Genomic DNA, 24,025 nt, shown 5'->3' with positions numbered 1-24,025 from the left:
ATCGTCTATTCGGTTTTCAAGATCCGACATCTTAGTAACTCGAATGCTTCTGATATAGATAGGGTGTGTGTTTACATAGATCGTATATCATAGATGAGTGTATAGTGTATACAGTATACGCGCGATGTGATGATGCACGTTTGTGTTTTGGCAAAAAGAAAGAAAAAAAAAACGAGAAGTTTTAGAGGATAGCACGTGATGGCCCATCGTTAGAGATGAAGTCGGCCCAACGAAAAGGATACAAGTTCTGGCCCATAGCTGATGAAGTGACGGAAATCACCCGTTCTCTCCTAACCACCCGTTCCAGAATGCAGACACTGTTGGATGAGCCCCACGTTTATTTATTTATTTTCAGTTATAAAGATTTCCCCACTCTTCTTTTTTAGTGACAGGGAGCGAGGCAGCGCGGCAGCAGCTGCAGCCGGCCGGGCGCCCCCATCTCATTTCGGGGAGTCGGGGACCTGACCACCCCAATCCGTTTCCTCATCAAATACGCCCACGCCACGCCACGGCGCGCGGCGCGGCGCGGCGCGCTACTACCCACAATGGCGCTCACCTCCGCCACCACCGCCGCCGCCACGGTCTCCTCTCCCTCCCGAATCATCCGCCGCTTCGCTTCTTCTCCAGACTCTCGCGCCCCTTCCTCGCTCCTCCGTCTCGCCCCGCGCCGAGGAGCCGAGAATTCCCCGCGCGCCTGTAGCTGGCACCGGCTCGTGGTGGTGCGCCGGATGGACGGCAGGGCGCGAGCGCTCCTCGGCGGACTCTCGGACGCCGGAGGCAGTGAGAGCGACGAGGAAGAGGAGGAGGAGGAGCACGCCCTGCGAGGGGGCCAGCGGGAGGGCGAGGTCGACGACGCCGTGGCGCTCTCCGCGGCGGCCGTCGGGCCAGAGAGATGGGACGTGCTGGGCCTCGGCCAGGCGATGGTGCGTGCAACCCTTGTCTTCTCCCCCCTTTCACCCCTCCGTGAGTCCTCCTGTAAAATTGTTTACAGAGTGGATTCCCTGCGATGTTCTTCTTCTCCGGCTGACCGCACGTCCGCACCCAAAGAAATTGAATGCTGACGCAGTACATACCTACTGATCCCTCTGTCCCAAAAAGAATGCAACCATGGATTACTTGTCTGTTTAAGTGGTTCATGTTTGACCAATTTTTAGTAAATGATATTCACATTTATGGCTCCAAATCAATTTATAATGAAAATACATTTCATAATTAATCTAATGGTATTTCTTTGATGATACCATAAATATTGATACTTTTTTATCTATAATTGGTCAAACTTAAGATACTAGAACATGACTGTGTGCTAGAATTGCATTCTTTTTGGTGCGGAGGGAGTACCTCCTAGTCTTGACAAGAATGGCTAGAATGATAATTAGATGCACTGAATAAACTGTTGGGGCTGTTACTCTACTTGCCTCTCAAGTATTTAACAGGAAGATGCTTGATGACAGTAGGGACTTGTGCAACATAATAACATGACTATTGACTAACGATAGTGGTTCTTGATCTGTGCTTTTATCTGCCAAATATCCAAGATACAAATTGTGAAAAGTAGTTCAAACATCTGTCTGTATGTTGAGAGCTTGAGATCAATTCTGACTTGTGATTGTTTTGTGGAGCAAATAGGTTGACTTCTCAGGGATGGTGGATGACGAGTTCCTTCAGAGATTGAGCATAGAGAAGGGCACGAGAAAGGTCATAAACCATGAGGAGAGGGGACGGGTCTTGCGTGCCATGGATGGGTGCAGCTACAAGGCTGCAGCTGGAGGCTCCCTGTCCAACTCGCTCGTGGCGCTGGCAAGGCTTGGTAGTAGCCAGTCTGCTGGCTACCCTGAGCTTAAAATTGCTATGGCCGGTAGTGTGGGCAGTGACCCACTAGGTAGTTTCTACAGGTAATTCTCTAATTTGTAATTTGTCACTCTTTCTGTTGCAGGCTTGCAGTTGATCCTGATGTCTTATTTCTGCACAAAGCCTTTAGAGTATTGGCTGACATCATGCTTTTTGTTCAACCATGCTTTTAGGGCGAAGTTGCGCCGTGCTAATGTGCACTTCTTGTCTAAGCCGGTCAAAGATGGAACAACTGGAACTGTAATTGTTCTAACAACGCCGGACGCACAGCGAACTATGCTTGCGTATCAGGTCAGTTCCTTTACTTCCTTTGCTGACAACTCTTCTATATCTGAACTTGTTAGATATTATTCCAGTTACACTTGCTTGCTATGCTTTCCCAGCCCTCTTTACACTCTTTAGACACCTCAGGATACCAACTTGTGTCTGTACATGAAGCAGTTCACTATGGTACTATCTGGCCTCTTAAGAGTTTATATCATATCTAAACCATATGAATATCAATGTGCAAAGGATGAAGTGCAATTTTCCAGGTTTTTTTTTGTCCATGGTATTGTTTGTAAATATGGACAAGAACTATCATGCGATCTTACTGATACATCCTTGATTCATTGCCTGTATTTTGAACAAGTACAATTCATTGGCCAATCATCTAGATTGTGCTGCACCTGCAACAAATATATGCTCAAACAGTGGCATGCACTTTCTGTCTTTGCAGGGTACTTCGTCAACTCTGAGTTACGATTCAGACTTGGCCAGTTTAGTGTCTAAATCAAATGTACTAATTGTGGAAGGTTATCTGTTTGAGCTACCTCATACAATTGAAGCTATCAGGCAAGCGTGTGAAGATGCTCACAAGAATGGTGCACTCATTGCTGTTACTGCATCAGATGTATCTTGCATCAAGCGTTGCTACAATGACTTCCGGTAAGACTAGCCTTCTTTCAAAGATTTTCTGTCAGATTCACAGCTCGGGACCATCTGGACCCAGCTACACACATTCCCAGACCTAAATGACCAATCTTTTACTTGCTTCCATTGATAGTGCATATTGACTCTAAAAAGAGGAGGGCTAAGCATCTAAAGTCTCTTTTATACGCTACACAAAGGCCACCTTATTCTATATCTGGTTTTATCACTGAAACTAGCAAAAGAATCTTAGGGCATAATTGTTCATCGATTAGTACCATTAAAGTGTTTTTTATGTTTCCAGAACCCATCATTTTTTAGTTAACGCAGCTGTATTGTGTCCTCATCTTATGACACTAATGACCACAGAACAAACATTTTCAGGGATATTGTAGGAAACTATGCAGATATACTGTTCGCCAACGCCAATGAAGCAAGGGCCTTCTGCGAGCTACCCTCAACAGAGAGCCCCATGTCAGCCACAAGATACTTAAGCCACTCAGTTCCCCTAGTATCCGTGACTGACGGCATGCATGGCTCCTACATTGGGGTGAAAGGTGAAGCAATATACATCCCTCCACCATCCTGCATACCCGTGGACACTTGTGGCGCTGGCGACGCATATGCTTCTGGGATTCTGTACGGCATCCTCCGGGGTGCTTCTGACCTGAAAGGCATAGGACTACTGGCCTCGCGGGTAGCTGCTGTTGTCGTCGGGCAGCAAGGCACGCGCCTGCGGGTTCAGGATGCCGACAGACTGGCTGAATCGTTTGCGCATCACCTGGATAGCTTGGAGTTCTGCTCAGATGTTTGAATAGATCACTTTGCAAACACGTCTGATTGTATCTGGTTTAGTCCAAGCCCTAGAAATCTGTATATGTACATACATCTCTTCCCTTCTCAGTAGGTCTAGTACATTTGTTGAGGGCATTCAGCCGAGCTGGATAAAGCTTGTTCGCCCATTTGATATCCCTTTCCATCCTTAGTTATTGCCATAATTGGAATTACATATATTATATTTCATTGGGCATGGAAAATACAATGGTATAGCTCATTGTTTCCTGTTCTCATTGGGAATGGATGAATGCTATGTTGGTCATGTGAAGTAAGCAAAAACAACTTTATTTGCGGTCCACTGAAACTGCAGTGAGACTGAAATTTGCTGGAATGCAATCTGGCTTTGTTGGATTGTATTCGATCTGGTTGGGTCAAACATCACTATCACACGGGAAAGGTTGCTATATATAATATCTTTGACACTGGTTGGTTCACCTAAAGCAGCAAATCCTGTTGACATTCCGTGGCTGTCTTTAGTTGATGAACTTTGTTTCTATCAAGCCTTTCATTCATAATATACTGATGAGTACTATATAATTAAAAAAAAATTGAGATGCTGCTTGCAACATACGCACTCTGAAGAGTCAGGGTGGAGACTAAATCAAGAGAGGCAACAGGCTACGCAACATGTTATTGATCAACAATTATCCTGGAGGAAAAATGAAAAGTTAGACGTACTGCCAGAATCGTTGACGTGTCGGAGTCATGTATCTTTGGCGATGAATCGGAATCAGATCAGATGCTGTTGCCTACTATCTCAAAAAAGAAGTCATTTTTTCCACGAAAGAAACCATTCCACCTTTTCTGTTTATCAAGTGAACCTAGATTATTAGAGTACTGATTTATTTCAAATCAATAATGAGGGGTTGTGCTATCCTGCAATTGAAAGTTTGTAACTCCCAAGTTTCATTCAGTATAAAAACAGCTACGGTGAATAAGACGAAGGAACAATGTTTTTCCATCTTAAACTTATCAGTAATATTTTTTTGTTAATATTTTCCTCACATAACAATTGAAAGTTTATAACTCCCAAGTTTCGTTCAGTAAAAACAGCACTGGTTGTACACTCCGTTCCGCTTGAGCTTATTAAACGAATCTATCGACCATTTGACGGCAATAGATCAGTCAATCGTGATTTATTAGCTAAAGAAACAAACTTCACCCGCTGCGGAAGACGAGTTGGAGAAGAACCCTGCAGAGGGCAAAACCGTCCATTGAAAAGGACAACCCCGCAGAGGCAAAAGCCCCACGCCGAGGGAGACTTGTGAGAGAGAAAAGAAACAGACGCGCTCGCTTCCTTGTCCCTCCAACCTCCTCTCCCCCAACCGCCCGAGGCGGTCGCCGCCCCCCGCCGTGCCCTCGCCCGCGCGGGAGACGGCGCAGCAACCTCGCGTGAGATCCCCCGTCGATCGGCAGGATGGTGGTGGCCACGGAGGAAATGGCGGTCTACTGCTTTGACACCCTCGTCGCCCACTACACCGGCGAGCAGCCGCCGCCTCCCGCCTTCGAGGATGGAAACCAGTAAGCCTCCCCCCGCAGCGATCGAACACGGGCCGCGTTGCCCCCATCCCGAGGAGTTGGTTTTGCAGCGATTTCGATATGGGGTTCGGCCATATTCATGTTAGGTTTGGGCAAAAGGCGGCGCGCCTTGGTAGATTTGGTTTCGGCTCGGCTCCTGTTGCAACTGATTCGCTATCCGATTTGATTGACTGCTTGTTGGTCCTCGCGATTGCGGTATCTGATCATATCGCGTGCCCTTAGTTTCGGTTGCAAGGTAGAGGAGAAGCAAAGTAGCCACACTTCGATGCCACGTACCTCGCCTTTCGGTAGATTGCAAGCTTCCTTCCTCTTGCGATTGTCTGACGGAAAGTAGGGGGAGGACTAGGAATCTCACTGCCGCACAGCTGAGATTATAATTTAATTAGGACAGCCAGTTTAATCATGAGGCATTCATATTACTTGTGGAGTTGGGAGCTTAAACACGATGAGTTTGCGTGTTCTCACTAATGTTTCTTATTCATACTCCAGGATTCAGATTGTTAATTGAGTTCTTTTTGCAACCATGTAGCGCACATTAAGCTGTATGGCTTTTGATATCTTTGTCTTATAAGGCATCCTTGTTCTAGCATACATGTTAGAACTCATTGGGTCATTTTTTTTTAACTTCAGCCCATTGTTTGTGACCTGGAAGAAGGTTGCCAATGGTTCAGAACCACGCCTCAGGGGATGCATAGGAACCCTGGAGCCCCGTCAGATTGTCAGTGGCTTTAAGGACTACTCCCTAACTAGGTGACTATTGTTTCAGTATTGAAATTCTGTCTGATTTAATGCTGAAATCTGCTCGGCACTCAAAACATTGATGGATTTATGCTGTAATAAGTAGAAAAGCAATTCTGCACTTTGCATTGGATAATGTTTAGATATACGGTAAGCTCGATATCCTCTCACAGTGCCCTGAGGGACCGACGCTTTCCCCCAATACAATCAAAGGAACTCCCAACCTTGGAATGCACAGTATCTATACTCACTGATTATGAAATTGCAGAGGGCTACCTTGATTGGGAGGTATATTGCACACCCTTTGAAGCTACATGTTCAGATGCTCTTCTTACTCACCTGTTATGTTTATTGTTTCAGCAATTTTTACATCAAAACCTTTTCTTTCTTGTGAATCAGGTTGGAAAGCATGGTTTAATTATCGAATTTACAGATCCAGAATACAACATAAGACGCAGTGCAACCTATTTGCCTGAAGTTGCAGGCCATGAAGGTGAACACTTTCCTTTTGATGCACACTTTTTCATTTTTACAGAGTTCTTTAGTTTCTAGAATTTTTACAAGGGATGATAAGTAGGAATCAGTTAAGCAAATATGCAATCTCATCATTTTTCAAGTCCTCATTGACCAAATACATTATGATGAGCAAAGTTTTAAATAGCGGGCTATTGAAAATAGCGGCAACTTTTTTTTCAGAAGCTACGCAGCTATAGCGGCGCTATGCCAGATAGCGGTTTTATAAAAAAAATCATAAAAACACCAGTAATTGATGCCAAAAATATGGCAAATATGAAATTTGATGAACATAAATATGTTTCTAAGGTTTCACAAGTCTAGATAACATTACAATATGACATTACAACATGGCTCATGAAAGTTTAATTGCCCAAAATACCAAATTAGTAGCAAATGATAACTTATAAGTAGAAAATACTAATTAAATTGTCACTGTTGTAGTGCAATTTCAAGGACACAAGTGCAATCTAGTCTGAGATTGAGTTCTCAGAGTTGGACTGAGAAGATTGATCACTTGCAGTTGTAGACTGACGATGCACATTGACATCATGGTCATCATCATTTCCAGTATCATAAGACGAAGCAGCTACAATCTCAGGCACAGATTGTTTGCCATCATTAATATCAGTGATCTTCTTCACCCTCTTCTTAATCCTAGGGCGGACAACTCTCTTCCTTTTATTACCATGTTCTGGTTCTCCTGGTGCAACCTCTTGTTCATGTTCTTTCTCACCTTCAGCTTGGGGATCTTTTGGTTCTTCTTGTTCATCATCTGCAGCAAGTGCAACTCCAGTGATAAATTCATTGTCATCATCTTCTAGAATATCTACAATTTGCTTCTCAATGGGGTCCTTTGCCTTATTCTCTCTTTTATGCTTCAGCCTGGAGTTAAATTTTACATACACGAGGTCACTCATTCTGCCATGAAGCAATCTGCTCCTTTTTTTTGAGTGAACCTATGCAGGCAATTGGAATTGCAATAAGTCCAAAATAAATATCCATGTTAGGAACTACACTAGCAGTAAAATGCTAGACACTAAATGATTCTTACACTAGAGTGAACCTATGTTAGGCTTTCACATTTATGGGCTGTTGGAATAGCGCCGCTATTTAAAACGCTAAGCTATGCAATTTAGCGGCGCTATAGCGGCAAATAGCGGTGAAAATTGCCATAGCGGAAAAAATACGAATAGCTTAGCGCCGAGCTTCTTCCGCAGCTATAGCGGCGCTATAGCCCGCTATTTTTTTCTTTGGGATGAGCAATAACTGTAAAATAGAGAGTCAACTGATCAGTACATTCCACATCTGGATTGAATAATTTGTAACTTAGGCTTCATCTTTGGCAGGATGGACACATGCAGAAACCATTGATTCGCTCATGAGGAAGGCAGGTTACCAAGGTACCATCACTGAGTCCTTGAGGAAGAAAATCAAAGTCACCCGCTACCAGAGCACCCTGTGCACCATGCACTATGGTGAATATGTTGCATACCTCAAGAAGAATAGAGGTGCAGCCCCGTCAATTAGTGGGGTGCCTGCAGTTAATGGCTTCAAGCCAGGTCATTGATTTATCCGTATTGAAAAAAGCTCAAAGAACATATTATTATAATTCATCTGGGAGCAATTTGGGGTGTGCAAGTGTAACCACCCCTCACAATTGATTGATCTAGCGTCATTTCTTTCCAAGGAAGGCCAAATAGGGGCGTCATGACAAGCACCTAGAATAATGTCTTCCTGGGATGTATGATGCTTATGTATCTTGAAAACACATGTGCTTCAAGAAGTTCAAATTATGTGGTGGAATTAATTGATTCGAGATGTCATTCCTAGTTCCAGTGATTTGTCTCAATTCATAAATTTATCTGATATATTGCATGTATACCAAAGAGATATAATATAACTGAGACTAAAATACGTTTGCAACTTACATGGTCATTTATTTTTGTGTAGCATGGCAATGCCCTCCTGTTCCTTCCCAATTCATACAATTGGAAGCAGGCTCATCGCACAAGGAACAGTAGCACTACATCCATGCAGGGCAATTGTTTGTTCGCATGAATATCATAGATGCCCGCCAAGACCAAAGACATGAACAAAGGTATTGACTGTTGAAATTACCTTGCTGCAATGGCTCTCGTGACGTGTCGTGTCGAAGGGAAAATTACCACACAAGTGCCTTGGGTGAGGGAAGTCTCTCAGTGCCACCTATTTAATCCAGCCAGATGTTAGAGATTCATGTATGCCGTATGTATATATGTATTCAGCCACGATCATCGAAGATGAGACTATTCAATTCACAAGAAACTAAATTGGTCTCTTTCATCGGATATTAATTCGAAGAACATAGTAAGATACTTTTTAATAAAACATAAAAAAAAATTCACATTGGGAGCATCATGCTTAGTTCTGAAATACACAGTAGTGCTGATCTGGTATTGTTTCGCAAGACATCAGGGACCATCTCAGGCGCCGACGACCTCAGACTACAACGACGTCCTCGTCATCGTCCTCGTCAAATATCCGCCTCTCATGGCAGTGGTCAAATGAAGCGTCTTCGGCAGCTTCAACGCCATTGTCACCAACACAACAGGTTCGCACTTCACTACAGGCACCAGCACGCCAGGAATTACGTTGGCAGCGTTGCAGCTGCGCCCATTCTTGTCGCCGCCACCAGAAGGCTTCCCAATCACAAACATGTCCTCAACCTTAACCTTAAGGAGACCCATCTCATCTTCATCGATCTTATATGGGTTGTCCACGCAATCACCAGCAGCACCTTGTTGCCCTCTACAACCGGAGCTCTCGGCCTTAGTGTCATAGTCACCATATGCTTTTGTCGAGTCCTCCAGTTGATCTGCTTCCACTTTAACGATCTACAGATAATGACAGGAAAGATATTGTGGTAGTTTGTTTAAGGGTTGTTGGATCACAGATGAATTTCAGAGTGCGAAAATCCTTGGGTACGGGTTCTGAATTTTCCCCCAAGTGCCATTAGTTGATAATATGCAGCAAGAAAGCTAACGAAATAATAAAGCTATAAAAATCACAAAGAGATGACAACGATTTGCACAATTTGTAAAACAGAGTTGTACAGATTTCTTTATCTAAAAAAAATAGTTGTACAGATTTAACCTACCGTGAAGTTCTTATTAGAAATGGAAAGGAACAAAGGATTAGACAAGACTAACCTTTCCTTTCGCTGCGATGAGAATCACATCACCATCTTCCTTCAGGCTCACTTTCTTAGCGAATTCCTCAAGACTTATCTCGCAGCAATCATCGTCTGAGCCTGCATCACGCTGTTCTTCAACCTCCGCGATCTTGACCATTTTCCCTGGCAGACCCTTCCTCTCCACTATTTGGATGGAAAATCACCACAGAGCATGCCCGTTTATATAAGCAGACGGCCGCACAAAACCTATTCATTTCTCCACTATAAGACTTGTTGCGGAATTCGAAATAGCATAGTACAAGGTAACGAGGAGACTCACGTGAGGTGAGAACCGAAGGGGCACACGGATTTTCATAAATGCAAGCCATTTAATATGATTATTAGGACCTATTAAGATCTCAAATCTTTACATCACAAAACTTCTGATTGTAAACTTTACATTCAAATAGTTGTTTAGATGCTTCCTAAAATTTTTTGGTCTACAACACACAAGACACGAGTCCTTAAGCAAGTTTACACAGTTTTAGGGCTCCAAAGTCCCAAATTCCAAATCTTTACAGCCAAGTTTTACAAGCCTCTATTTAGATCTATTCTTTCAACAAGTGTTCATTTCTCTAAAAGTTTTGGTTGTTTGGCTGCATCTAAACAGAGCCTTAGTGGCCTTGCAAAACCTAAATGAACTTGCAGGTCCCAATGGGTAAGCGAATTTGGAATTGGAGAGGACCATTAAGATTTCAGAGACCACGAGACGAGTTGCATACATGTGCTAGAATTATGGAACGCAAGAGTACAAGACTGATGCTAGTGCTCCATAGAAGGTTATATTATATAGGACTATAGGAGCATCATTCAGTTTGTGATAGGAAGTACACAGATGCATGCATCAAATCCTGGGATGAGATCTATCACCAGCACTAACCATATTTACGAGCTACTCCACAATAACCTTCCCATCAGAACAGGCTGAGATTGCAAAAATGTCGATTGCCCGATCTAGCATAGGGGGCAAAATCAACTAGGCTTTGCATTCATTGCCTTTCGCGTCAAGAACCTCAAAGAATTCCACTTGTTGTCCCTGTCCGAAGCGTGGCAGTGCCCTCCATGCCCCTTCCAGGACACACATGGGGCAGCAACGTCGCAAACATAGCAGAAACACTGCAAACAAGATGAACAAAGTTCAGCAGCCAAATCTGATAGGTGATATCAGCAATGCAACTCTAACATTGTACAGATTCAAATAGTAACCAACAACCTTATTGCGCTTTTGAGTTCTGAAAGTAGTATATTATGTTCTTTCCTTTTTTTTGTTTCTTTTAAAGACATGGAAACACAGCCAATTTTCTTTGACACAATTGTGCATCAAGTTGAGTGTTAACAAAACACTAATTCACTTATATTTTCATCCATATAGCTAACCAAAATAAACAAGATCATACTGAGCTAAGGCAACATGGTAATCGAGCCCATTCAAGCATGCCACTCTAAGAACCAAAATTCTAGAAGACAATATTGGCATGGCAACCAACAGGTATGAGCTACAGTGTTACACATTGCAACTTCGGAAAGTAATTTACTGCTCACCATATTACTGAATAGCTGGTTATGATATGATATTTACAAAAGCTTCCATTCCATTCCTTCAGCTTAAATGAATCTCATTAATTCAACTAGGAAAGAACTGGGCTGAAATTTCAGAACACGGTGCTTGCTACTGTTAACATGATCCATTTACCTTGTGATAAGCAAGGATTTGCAAATGGCTTTGTTTTTATCCTCCAACTTAAAATGAACAATTCAATCATGCACAGTTGCTATGCTGTCAGAAGTTTCTGTAAGTTTGAGCATAATGCTGTAATAATAATGAGACCCTTCATGACCTCGTCGTTATTCCACATTTCCATCTCTCCTCGAAGCACAGCAGTGCCCACTAAGGCCTACCAAGGCATACATGGGACAAAGATGTTGCATATAAAGTAGAAACACTGCCACACAAGGTAAAAACTATTTGGTCGAAATCTGATAAACTTTAGGCCCCTTTTGGATCCTTGGAATTGAATTAATAATTATAATTTAGGCACAGATTAATTAAGCTAATATGGTTGTATATGGAATATATTTGTATATTATTGGTAGCCACACAAGGGAGATACTTATACAGTTCTTGCAACCAACTGTTATTGACATGATGATCAACAAATGGCTGTTATACTTTGCAACTTTAGCAACAAATTTTCAAGTCATAATATACAGAGAAATCGTTGATAATATAATATTTACAAAAAGCTTCATTTCTATCCTCTCCGGACTCAATGAATAATACACACAGTAAGCTTATTCAGTTAACCACAGCTACTGTTAAGTTTGAGGATAATGCAGTACTAACTCCATGTAAAATATCACGAGCAAGGAGTGTGAGGCTTGGCACGACATTACCTTGTCACAATAGCGTTCATGAGGGGTTCTACTAAATGGGTGCTTTGCACAAGCAGACCTCGGATGTGGGAAATCTCTGCACGCAATCTGCAATACAACATTACAAAGATCGAAATTAAAGATTGACGGCTCGCTCTTTGAACACCACTTCAGAAAGATCCCACATTTCAGACTGACGGTTAGGCACTTCATCGGCGCCCTCACAGGAGCCGAAAAAACAAAGCCCATCCTCCGGAGTCTCGTCGCAATCGCAAGCGTACCTTTCCTCGCTCTGCAACGACCGAGATTTCGTCGCTGGCGGCGGTGGGGGAGGGGGCCACCTCGGTGGTGGAGGAGAAGGGGTTTCCGGCGAGGATCTGGCAGTCCTCGTCGTGGCCCTGCTTCTGCCGCGGGGTCCACATCTCGATCTCGTCGTCGAGGTCGAGCGTCCGCGGCGCGGGCCTCTTCCGCGCCTTCTTCGTCGAGCGGCTGCAGCCCGTGGAACGGTCAGGTGACGACGAGATTTCGATCACAATCAGAGGCGCCGCCGCCGCGGGGCTCTTTGCGTCGGCGTACACCGACTTCTTGGCCTTGGCGGCTGTAACCCCCGGCTCCAAGGGCGCGGGCGCGGGCGCGGTCACTGGAGTCGACCGCTTGACCTTGGCCATTGGGAGGGAGGGCTCGGAGCCTCGAACCGAAACCCTAGACGGCGGGGGAATGTTGCAATCGATCGGGTTGGGGGTTCGGCGGTGAATGAAGACGAGGAAAAGGGAGGGGTTTGAGTTTTTCGATTCGAAATGCGGCGCAAACCACCGCCCAGCAGTGGTTTCTGACATGTAGACCCATGTTGTCGTTGGGCCTTTCCGAAAGGGTGTTGGGAAGATGGGCCTGCAGGCCCAGCTGTCTCTTCTCAATAGCTTTGATGAGACAATTCAGACACGGAAAAGTCTACTGTACCTTCCTCGAGTCTAATTTTTTTCTTGAATTTTAAAATCAAATATGTTAATCCTTAACTCTAAAATCAAATATGTTACCCTTCTAAATTCTCTAACCATTTAGATGTCGGTAACCACCGAGAGTAACAAGAATCATACACCAAACATGATTTTTAGTGCCACTAGATGTCTCAACTCAATGCAAATGCAGTAGGATCACTCCTAATCTCACTTTGGATGATGCAATCTTAAAAGAGATGAGTGGGAGGCGAAATCTTATACTCACAAGGTGTTTCAATACATTGGAGAGCCAAGAGAGCTGACCACTATCTATTTATAGCCTCAAATGGAGCCATCCAAACGCTACACCCATTGAGCAAAAATCGGGCCCATCGGACAAGGGCAGTGCCTAACATCAAACAAATGTAGCCCCGCTCCGATGCTCCTGCGAACACCGTGTGTCACTAGCCGTTGGCACACAAGAGCTCTTTATGCGATGTCTGATGTTGTATTGTTTGACGCTCATAAGACAAATGTCCACGCGTTGTCTGATATAGTCCAAAGAGGTTCAAGAGAGCACTTTTTGGCCATCAAACAAGTCTGAGCCCTGCACTGGATAAAGCAACAAAGTTTGATGTTCTCTACCGTGCCTGCGCTCATTCTGACATGTGGGGTTCCGCGTGATGAATAGTGCGTCTATTTTGTCCGATACGTCTCCACACACTTGTCTGATGCTACACTAAAGGTATCCCCGCTAGGTTAACCATGGGACAAGTTTAACACATGCAAGCGTTCTCTTTGTCCAGTGCTCTACAGAGAGCTCCTCTTCTCTATTTCTTTCACCCTTTTTTAAATGTGCTAACTCTAAAGTATTTCATCACTTGTGTTCACGAGTTAGCATTTTTTAAAGGTTTTTTAGCGCACTCACTAGATCCTAATGCACATGTAAGGAGTTAGTTCACCTAGTGGCACATGGATAACCGTATTGAACTTTGAATTCTTCTCTTAATAGTATAACTATCTATCCAAAACACAATCATGCACTTTATTATGTCTTGACCTACAAAACAAAATAGCCTAGCTTATACCTTTTCCTAAAGCCTTTTTGTATTTTGTTTTTTCTCTTTCTTCTTTTCTAATAATTGAGCACTTGTCACCATTTTGCCATCACCAACATCGCATGTGCCATCTTTGCTCAGCCTTGGATGTGGATCAACCTATCTCATGAACAATACTAGAGCAAAATTTAGTCCACTTAGTTGTCTCAATTATCTAAAACCAAACATAGGGCTTTCAGTATCCCTGACTACATGACTTGTTCTAAAATTGATTGAAGTGTATGTTTGTAGATGGGTTTATATTTGAGTAATATGAAATGAAAATAATAATATAAATCAATGGCAAGCAATAATTAGTGCCTTGTTTATAAAACAAATTCATGTTCCAATCATTAGATTATGAAATTGATGTATCATCAAAAGATAAATTGAAAAAATGAACTTATATGCTCTTTGACCACCTTATCTTCTCTTCCTTCTTTGGGGCTAGTCGCATGTCCCATTCCTTCGAGCAGCACATTGGTGTCTCCTTCCTCGTGCATGCAAAAGTTATTCAATCTGACTCCCTCTAACTGACATTAAGATCCTTTCACCTCCATATGATTTGACGTGGTAAGTTAGGGATCGGCGAACCATCCAATATGAAAAAAGCCCGAGGATGCAACTTAAAAGGAAAGCGAAAATTTATAACTTAAAATGCAAAATTTGTTAGAATAAAAAAAATGATTTCTCAAAAATCCTAAATTAGAGAATAAAACCTCTCTAAGGCACATATACGTAATGTAAACAGATACGAAACAAGCCTAAGAACTAAACCTATGTATAACAAAAGATGTAACGTAGAACTGCAAATTTCTGTATCTATAGGGGTGCCTAATCGGTGTCTGGTATAAGGGGGTGCACCCATAAAACTAAAATCTCCTCCTTTTCAGTTCTAGCTTCGATCCCTTGCTACAATGGCTTTTCCAAAGACCATGATATGAAGTTTTCCTGCACAAAAATGAGCACAAACCCTTGGAACAACCAAAATTAATGAAATGAAAATGCATGAAGCCATATTTATACTTCGTCCATCTAGAAATATATTGTAATGTGAATTCTAAAATCTGTATTAAAATATAATATATTCTATGTAATGACTATGGCCTTGTTTAGTTGCTAGGGTAAAAAGTTTTTGGGTAATGTAGCACTTTTATTTGTATTTGGCAATTATTGTTCAATCATAAACTAATTAGGCTCAAAAGATTCGTCTCTCAAATTATAGACAAGCTGTGTAATTATATAAAAGGGGTGTTTAGTTCATCTTTTTTTCTAAAAAAATGGTTTTGGTCCATCATTTTGCAATGCAAAAAAAATTGGCAAAAAAGTTGTTATTCTCCATTTTGGATTTTGGCATCAAGAGGCCAAAAAAACCCAAAAAGAGCCTCAAGAGGCTATCACGAGGGCAATAAATTATGTATTTTGGATGGAACTAAACATGACCCTGAAAATTTTGGCATTTTGAATTTCACCATTCTAAAATAGTTGGCATTTTACTTTTTGCATTTTTTTTTTGGAACTAAACACTCATTTAATGACAAGATTCAATGTGATAGAAAATCTTGAAAAGTTTTTAGATTTTGGGTGAAACCAAACAACACCTATATCTAGATTTGGTAAAGTTTATTAAAGAGAAAACCATAATCTATGGTACTACAACCTAATAAAGCTCCAACGAGTGAACTCTGAAGGCACGCGGGGGCAAAGGTGGCTAGACAGGGAGCGAGGGATGGTAGAAAGCCCAAATCCCAATTCCCCATCTCGCCCGCTGTGTATTAAATATACTCGCGCTCCAGCTCGCCATTTCTCCCCTCCCCTCCCCTTCTCTTCCCTAATCATCTCAGCGAATCCAATCGAGCCCAAGGCGATGGACAAGCAGGGTGCGGGCGGGGACGTGGAGGTGCCGGCGGGGCTGGGGCTGACGGCGGCGGAGTACGAGCAGCTGCGGTCGACGGTGGACGCGCACCACCGCTACGCCGTGGGGGAGGGCCAATGCTCCTCGCTGCTGGCGCAGCGCATCCAGGCACCGCCTGCCGCCGTCTGGGCCATCGTCCGCCGCTTCGACTGCCCGCAGGTGTACAAGCACTTCATCCGCAGCTGCGCGCTCCGCCCGGACCCCGAAGCCGGCGACGCGCTCCGCCCCGGCCGCCTCCGCGAGGTCAGCGTCATCTCGGGCCTCCCCGCCAGCACCAGCACCGAGCGCCTCGACCTCCTCGACGACGCCGCCAGGGTCTTCGGCTTCTCCATCACCGGAGGCGAGCACCGCCTTCGGAACTACCGCTCTGTCACCACCGTCTCCGAGCTCGCGGACCCCGGGATCTGCACCGTCGTGCTCGAGTCCTATGTCGTCGACGTCCCCGACGGCAACACCGAGGACGACACCCGCCTCTTCGCTGACACCGTCATCAGGCTCAACCTCCAGAAGCTCAAGTCCGTCGCCGAGGCCAACGCCGCCGCGGCAGCCAGCTTCGTTTCCGTCGTCCCTCCGCCGGAGCCGGAGGAGTAGCGGCGGCCGAAATCGGGGAAGAAAGCAACAGCAAGTTTTGGGCGTTTTCTGTTATTTCACTTCTTTGGGAAAGGGTTTCTGTGAATTACAAATCTGATCATGGATGGATTTGGACTGGACAAGGAGGGGTCCGGTCAGCTTGAATTAGGTGTCATTGCAAGGGTGCAACCTGTAATAATCTCTCTTTCATCTCCTAGATTCCTTCCTTTCATCTTTACTTCTTCCAGAATTTGGTTAATTTCAGCTTTATGTGATTGGAATGATTCCTTAGGAATTGCTGCTTCTCGTATATCTTTGCATTGCATATTCCCATTGTATGTTCTATCGCATTGCATATCTTCATGCATGTGATCCATGCCTAGTTTGATCCTCCTAGATTGTTTGGAGTACAAATGCAAGGGAAGCCTACTGTTGCTATTGTTACTGAATCACTGATCAATTGCCCTTCATTTAATTAGTTCCATTCATGTCTTACCAGTTGGTTGACTGGTGATGATTATGCATGGTTAATGTTGTGGTTGCAACCGAATTTGTTTAAGAATGCAAGAAACATTGTAGTGGTCCATTCTTTGTTTGCCTCCACATCAAGATTTTAGATGAACCGCTTGTGTTCTGTTTCTGTGTATTTGCAGGTGTACATCATATATTTGAGTAGTAATAGTAATTAATAAATCTCAGGTAGCTCAAGGCCTTGTTTAGTTCCAAAAAAATTTGCAAAACAGGTACTGTAGCACTTTCGTTTGTTTGTGACAAATATTGTCTAATCATGGACTAACTAGGTTCAAAAGATTCATCTCATCAATTCCGACCAAACTATATAATTAGTTTTTATTTTCGTCTATATTTAATACTTCATGCATGCATCTAAAGATTCGATGTGATGGGGAATCTGAAAAATTTTGCAAAATTTTTTGGGAACTAAACAAGGCCCAAGCATAGCAGTACACGAGGAAATAGCAAACCTCGTCGATTCCTTAAATCGTACTGGTACTATATTTGATGGTTGTCTTGAGAGAGATGCTTAGGCCTTGTTTAGTTCACCCCGAAAATTAAAAAGTTTTCAAGATTTTCCGTCACATTAAATCTTTTGACACATGCATGAAGCATTAAATATAGATGAAAATAAAAAACTAATTGTACAGTTTACATGTAAATCGCGAGACGAATCTTTTGATTCTAGTTAGTCCATAATTGGATAATATTTGCCACAAACAAACGAACGTGTTACAGTAGCGAAATTCAAAATCTTTTCGCATCTAAGGCCCTGGTCCTGTTTAGTTCCCCACTCAAAATTTTTTCATCCATCCCATCGAATCTTTGCACACATGCATGGAACATTAAATGTACATAAAAAATAAACTAATTACACAGTTTGGTTGAAAATCGCGAGACGAATCTTTTAAGCCTAGTTACTCCATGATTAGTCTTAAGTGCTACAGTAACCAACATATTTGATGGTTGTCTTGAGATGCTTAGCCTGGCAGGGTGTTTTTGTCTCTTGCCATATTTTCCTGCTACGTGTACAGTGTTTAGACTATCTCCAATAATCGTCACCCAAAATACAAAACTCATTTGTCCACAAAACTCATTTGTCCTTTGGATAGCGCTACAGGTAAAAGGTTTCATGCCTATTTTTAGTCTTCTCCAACAACAAGACAACACTCTGTGCAAATGGGTCTCGTGAAAAAAGATACCCAAATTTGGGTTATGCCTCTCTTGATACCAAATTTGGGTTATGTCTCTCCTGATACTCAAAATAGGTCTTTTGTATGGATACTCTGTTGGAGGCTATAGGTATTGTGTTGGAGATCCATTTTAGGTTTGGGTTCCAAAAGAGTCTCCTATTGGAGACAGCCTTAGGAACAAGCGTCAGATAAAGTAGGGCGACGCTTGTTTTGTTTTGTTTTCATGCAATACAATAGATATGGATGTCACCATCTTTTGATTGCAGCTCCCAAGCAATTCTTATTTGTACCAGATCAGTGTGACGTGGCGAGTGTATTTGCACTCATCTTGTACACATTTTTCTTGTACTTTGCTTCAGCTTGGCATGCTCATAGACTTGCTGCCGATAGGACTTTAATCGTACTGAAAAGAGGATTAATTACGCTTCAAAGTTTCTATTTATATATAACCCATGTTCGATGGCATTATCTTTTTTTTCTTCAGTTCGTGGGAAAATAAAATGGTTTCCTCTAAAATAAATTCTTGTGTTCCGAAGGCCGCCGCACCTTCTTCCCCTCCTGAAAAGCTAAGGAAGATTCAGACAGTGAAGGCGCGGGAAATGAATGACTGAGTGAGATGCTCACGAAACAAATGACTATTTCCACAGAACACCACAAATATCAGGGGCAATTTGCCACAGTTGAAAATTCAAGAGATTCTGGCAGAACTGTCATTGCCTTGTGTGACTTGCAAATAAAGCCGAGGTGCTCCACTTCCATTTCCATCTCACCAATCCCCTTTGCTTCGTCAGCAACTCGGAATCACCAAAAGGCTGAGACGAGCAATCAGCGGTGTCGTAGCAGAGCATGTAGCATGGTCAATAATAGAGCCAGTACCAAGTTATAAGAGTCAATCTATACAATAACTAATTTTCTATTTGTCTATAAAATTTCTTTATTGTTATATATTTTCAATTTATTTCCTATTTTTCCTCATATACATATCTATTGGGACCCACTAATGCATATGTTTGCGTGTCCACCTTGTTGCTTGCACAATAGCTAAGCCAATTATTATACTTGCTCTCATGAACTTTACTTCCCCCATATTTCTTCCTATTCTTCAATGCTCGCCAACTGGTTTAGATTCTTTCCACTTTGCCTTGCACCCACAACTGAAATGAAATAAAAAAAGGGGGGGGTCTGTCTACCGAGTGCTCTCGAATGTTGGAGCACTCAATTTTTTTCTTTCATTGTTCTTCCTCCTCTTGACGCGTCGCCAGCCGCCGCTCACCACCCAACACCCATCACCCTACCGTGCCTGCGGTGGCCTCATCCTCGCCGTCGCTATGGTCATGGGCGCCCCCGCCCTGACCTAACATGAGCGCCTCCACCACCACCAGAACCCTAATGCCACCCTCCAACGTCCCCATCGTCTAGCCACCCTGTCTTCTTCTAGCCCCTTCTAAGTCCGCTATACTTGGAGAAGAAGAGGGGTTGGAGAAGAGATGGAATCGAGTATTGAGAGCTTGAGAAACACTCAGTGCTGTAGAGCACTCCCCCCCCCCCCCCCCCCCAAAAAAAAAAAAAAGAGACGGCATTCCATTCATGGCATGGATCACCAGGAGTGTATGTGATCACCAAAAGAGAAGAGAAAAAGAAAAGAAAAGGCAGTGGTCCCCAGATCGGCAACAACAACAAACCCTAAAATTCGTGCGCTCAAATTGGCTACCAACTGTACTCTCATCGTAAGGGAGATCTAGTGCCGCATTCTTATGGGTCCCTTCTTTTCCTATCACATAATGCATCTCGTATCACAAACAGTGCAGTTGCGCAATCTCTGCAAGCAGCGAAATCTGCAAATGTCGTCCCGCGTGACAGAAGCAGAGGCGTACTGGTGGAAATTAAAAGCCTGGGAGGCAGTTGCACTCTCACATGGTGCTGTCTGTCTTCCGGACAATGACCGCCCCTCATCAACTTGCCCAACTTGCACTAATAATAATAATAATCAAAGCAAGAAAAGAGTGTCCTCTGCTATTCGCCGCTCAAGCCCATAGTTCAGCTGTGGCCAGGATGCAATCATGTCATGCACAACTAATGAGAATAATTTTTTCGCAAAGTCCAACAGATAGTGATCACCAAATCACATCAAGTCAGGGGTGAAAAACATAAAAGGAAAAACTTCAAGGTCAAAAGTTGCCTGACGGAGAACATCCAACAGATACTAGTGATCATCAAATCACATCAAGTAGGGGCAAATAACATAGAACTTCAGGGTCAAAAAGTTGCCTGACGGAGGACAAAAATCACATCAAGTCGGGGGCAAAAAAACATAAAACTTCAGGATGAAAAAGTTGCCTGACAGAGGACAAAAAATTGGGGTGAGAGAGGCTCGAACTCTCGACCTCAGGATAACTCAACATTAGCTATGAGACCTACGCGCTAGCCAACTGCGCCACCACCCCATTTGTTCTACGACGAACCGAGGACTTCAAAAGTTTGATAAAACATGACGACGGCAATTGGCCCTGGAATTCACTGAAACTAAACTGTTATTTACTGATTTGTTGTGAGAAAAAGATACTACTAAATGAGTAGCAGATTCGGTAAATAATCTCAAACAAACAAGTTAATATAACAATGAAGTCAGCGTTACAAATTTAACAACAATTGACGTTGCAGGACAGACTGCACGCTGTGCACTGTCACCCCAAACTCTCGATGGCGCGGCATGCAAGCATCAGCCACGTCCTAAAGCAAGGTTAATAATTTAGTAGTTCGCTACTAATTATATGTACACTTATCTATAAGCCCACTTATATAGTAATTAGGTCATCTGTACTACTTATTTCTCTCACAACACTTATTGGTTTGTATAGGTAAGCTGGAGAGAGCCGAAGATTATATGAGGATGTCGTGTGAAGTTATTTATGTTATCCAATTGGAAAGAGGGGAAGGCAAGATGCTTTCAGAAGCACAACAACAAGCGTCGGCCAGCTGCTCGCCTCAATCCGGCACTCGGCAAGCCAATGGATGCTAGTTCAATTCCTGAGTGATAGTTATGGTGAATTCTCGGCTAGGGCAAGGACGCTTGATTCATATACTTTACCTCACCCCCTAGTGCGCAGCACCGGCGGTGCGTAGTTATAATCAAAACTATTTTTCACGATCTTAATACAAAGATTCGTTCAGGCTGTTGGGATCTTTGTACCCAAAGTTAATGTTATTAAAACATTGTCTTAGTATGAGCGTGGTTATTATACTTGCTCTTAGCTCCATCGAGGCCTTGTTTACTTTCATAATTTTTTGCAAAATATAAACAGTAGTATTTTTGTCTGTATTTGACAAATATTGTCCAATCATGAACTAACTAAACTCAAAAGATCCGTCTCGCAAATTACAGATAAATTGTGTAATTAATTATTTTTTTATCTATATTTAATACCTCATACATGTGCCGCAATATTCAATGTGATATAGAATGTGAAAAATTTTACAAAATATTTTAGAAACTAAACAAGACCTGAATTCAAGGCAAAGCTTTATTGTCAGCCTCAGGAATCTCATGTCCATGTCGCTAAAAGAGAGCGAGCGAACGCAAAGCCCAAAGGCCATGTCCATGGAGCCGAAAAGAGAGCCTGCGACCGCAAAGCCCAAAGGCTATCCATGAAGAAATTTTATTTTACACTGTCGACATAAGACGATGGTCATGGTTGTTTTCTTAACACACGAAAGGGTCTTATAATCTAGTGTTTACAAGAGCCTTAACAGCATTCCGGTGCGTTTGTGCTTCCAATGTTAGGTTGTTGTCTTGACACACAAAAGGGCCTTATAATCTTGCTTACAAGAGCTTTAACAGCATTTTAAGTGCGTTTGTGTTTCCAATGTTAGGTGTTGTCTCATCGATAGTGAAGAGCATATGATATTTTAATTTCGTCAATCTTGAGAATCTGTCGATTCAGTATTGGAAAAATACTCAGAGGGGTAAGGTGATTGTGCGGATATTATGCTTACTGTATAATCGAAAAAAATAGCTGTCGACCTATCGTTGTGACCATTATTGTCATCATGACATGAATGAAAAATCAGAACGGCACGTACACGGAAAGACGCAAAGCGAGCACGGCACGCGGACCTGGTCAACTCGTACGCCAAGAAGCAGGCGCCGTTGGCTGGCCGGCACACGCTGCGCGCCATGGCGGGGCCGAATCCCTGTACAGGCCCTTGACGCCGTCGGCGGCGAGGATCTTCCGGAAGGCGTCCATGGAGCCCGAGTACTTGGGGCGGCGGCGTGGGCTGGCTCTGCAGCTTCACCTTGATGGCATCGAACGGGTGGCCCACCAGTAGCTGCGCCGCGCCGCCCACCGTGCCCGACCGGACGTCAGGTCCTTGCCCACGTCACCCATACACGCACGCTTACAAAATTCACTTGGGCACCGGTCACTCTACATCAACAGTTCAACACGCCTTGTTTAGTTTAAAAAAAAAATTTGCAAAATTTTTCAGATTTCCCATCACATCGAATCTTTAGACGCATGCATGAAATATTAAATATATATGAAAATAAAAACTAATTGCACAGTTTGATCGAAATTGACGAGACGAATCTTTTGACCCTAGTTAGTTCATGATTGAACAATATTTATCAAATACAAACGAAAGTGTCACAATTCATATTTTGCAAAAAAATTTTGGAAGTAAACAAGACCCTTGTTTCGTGCACTTTTTTATAAGGTGAAGGTCACATTCACAGCTGCTTCTAGAATCACATAAACATTTTTTTTTTGTGATCAGGAGAGACGCTATCTGTTCCTCTGTCTTCTTTTGCATGAACCTAGTGCTAACAAACTGAGGTCTTGTTTAGTTCATCCAATAATTAATTTTTTTTTAAGATTCCCTGTCACATCAAATCTTGTGGCACATGCATGAAGTATTAAATATGGTCAAAAACAAAAACTAATTACACAGTTTACCTGAAAAACAAAAACTAATTACACAGTTTACCTGTAAATCGTGAGATGAATCTTTTGAACCTAGTTAGTCCATAATCGGCTAATATTTGCCCCAAACAAAAAAAAGTGCTACAGTAGACATATTTTTTTCACTCCGGCAAACAAGGCCTGATGCTGAACTTTATACGGAGGGGAATGCAGAGAGATATTCGCCGTTTGCAGTGACCTGGTGAGAATTGATTTATAGATAAATGAAACTATTTTTGCCCTTTTTGCATCATCCAGTGCATACAGCCTCTTGTTGCATCGAATCCAAAAACCAAAATCTTTTCAAGATTCCCCGTCACATCGAATCTTACGGCACATACATGGAGTATTAAATATAGACGAAAATAAAAACTAATTGTACAGTTTACCTGTAAATCACGAGATGAATCTTTTAAGCCTAGTTACTTTATGATTGAATAATATTTATCAAATAAAAACGAAAGTGCTACAGTTCCGAAAATTATTCAATTTTCGGAACTAGACAAGGCCTAGCTTATGAAGGTATGAACCTACGGCTTCGCAGCAGAACATACTATTTTCTAGTTGTACAAGGGTGGGGAGACAAGTTCTCTTTTTTGGGGGGTATATATAACAGGAGAAGACACAAAGGGAACACGTAGACATTGAAGCATTGCACAGTATGCCCTGCTACCCGGCGAGTCCTTTCGGCGACGAGCAGTGTCTCATAGATTAGGCGCATCAGGTTCTAGTCTAGCAGGCCTGAGGTGAACGAGGACAGATTGCTTTCCGAGATAAATACAGTGTGAATGAAACAAAGAAAAACCACACGGGCTGATTAAGCTACCATCGGACAAATCTGGACTACCGGCGAACCAGCAATGCCATGCA

The 24,025-nt window shown here is 42.9% G+C and overlaps 5 protein-coding genes and 1 non-coding gene across 8 annotated transcripts; 3 read left to right on the top strand and 3 right to left on the bottom strand.

Annotated features, from left to right (window-relative positions):
• On the top strand, nucleotides 424–3,830 carry LOC8055153 (uncharacterized sugar kinase slr0537). The gene is made up of 5 exons (XM_002467408.2): nucleotides 424–923; nucleotides 1,630–1,895; nucleotides 2,025–2,142; nucleotides 2,570–2,778; nucleotides 3,145–3,830. The coding sequence occupies exons 1-5, from the start codon at nucleotides 546–548 to the stop codon at nucleotides 3,572–3,574; spliced, it is 1,401 nt and encodes a 466-aa protein (XP_002467453.1). The 5' UTR covers nucleotides 424–545; the 3' UTR covers nucleotides 3,575–3,830.
• On the top strand, nucleotides 4,834–8,225 carry LOC110436978 (uncharacterized protein At2g38710). 3 transcript variants are annotated; one of them, XM_021464875.1, is made up of 5 exons: nucleotides 4,834–5,118; nucleotides 5,767–5,886; nucleotides 6,048–6,162; nucleotides 6,274–6,367; nucleotides 7,737–8,225. In XM_021464875.1, the coding sequence occupies exons 1-5, from the start codon at nucleotides 5,015–5,017 to the stop codon at nucleotides 7,955–7,957; spliced, it is 654 nt and encodes a 217-aa protein (XP_021320550.1). In that variant the 5' UTR covers nucleotides 4,834–5,014; the 3' UTR covers nucleotides 7,958–8,225. The 3 variants fall into 3 exon arrangements, with proteins under 3 accessions (XP_021320550.1, XP_021320546.1, XP_021320554.1); XM_021464871.1 differs by having other exon boundaries at nucleotides 4,853–5,118; nucleotides 6,018–6,162; XM_021464879.1 differs by lacking the exon at nucleotides 5,767–5,886 and having other exon boundaries at nucleotides 4,853–5,118.
• Nucleotides 8,845–10,182, bottom strand: LOC8055152. The gene is made up of 2 exons (XM_002464848.2): nucleotides 9,579–10,182; nucleotides 8,845–9,263 (listed from the first exon to the last, which is right to left on the bottom strand). The coding sequence occupies exons 1-2, from the start codon at nucleotides 9,717–9,719 to the stop codon at nucleotides 8,874–8,876; spliced, it is 531 nt and encodes a 176-aa protein (XP_002464893.1). The 5' UTR covers nucleotides 9,720–10,182; the 3' UTR covers nucleotides 8,845–8,873.
• Nucleotides 10,340–12,797, bottom strand: LOC8055609. The gene is made up of 3 exons (XM_002464847.2): nucleotides 12,256–12,797; nucleotides 11,996–12,082; nucleotides 10,340–10,717 (listed from the first exon to the last, which is right to left on the bottom strand). The coding sequence occupies exons 1-3, from the start codon at nucleotides 12,640–12,642 to the stop codon at nucleotides 10,574–10,576; spliced, it is 618 nt and encodes a 205-aa protein (XP_002464892.2). The 5' UTR covers nucleotides 12,643–12,797; the 3' UTR covers nucleotides 10,340–10,573.
• On the top strand, nucleotides 15,690–16,801 carry LOC8055151 (abscisic acid receptor PYR1). Its single transcript, XM_002467407.2, has one exon. It carries the CDS (start codon nucleotides 15,736–15,738, stop codon nucleotides 16,510–16,512), a length of 777 nt encoding a protein of 258 aa, XP_002467452.1. The 5' UTR covers nucleotides 15,690–15,735; the 3' UTR covers nucleotides 16,513–16,801.
• Nucleotides 20,554–20,641, bottom strand: TRNAM-CAU. Its single transcript is given in 2 exon segments — nucleotides 20,554–20,589; nucleotides 20,604–20,641. It is a non-coding gene; the product is annotated as a tRNA-Met (tRNA).

The sequence above is a fragment of the Sorghum bicolor genome, chromosome 1, assembly GCF_000003195.3.
Source record: "Sorghum bicolor cultivar BTx623 chromosome 1, Sorghum_bicolor_NCBIv3, whole genome shotgun sequence".
In the NCBI taxonomy this organism is placed as follows: domain Eukaryota; kingdom Viridiplantae; phylum Streptophyta; class Magnoliopsida; order Poales; family Poaceae; genus Sorghum; species Sorghum bicolor.
Note: the sequence above shows the minus strand (reverse complement) of the source record. Positions and strands in the feature narration are given on the sequence as shown.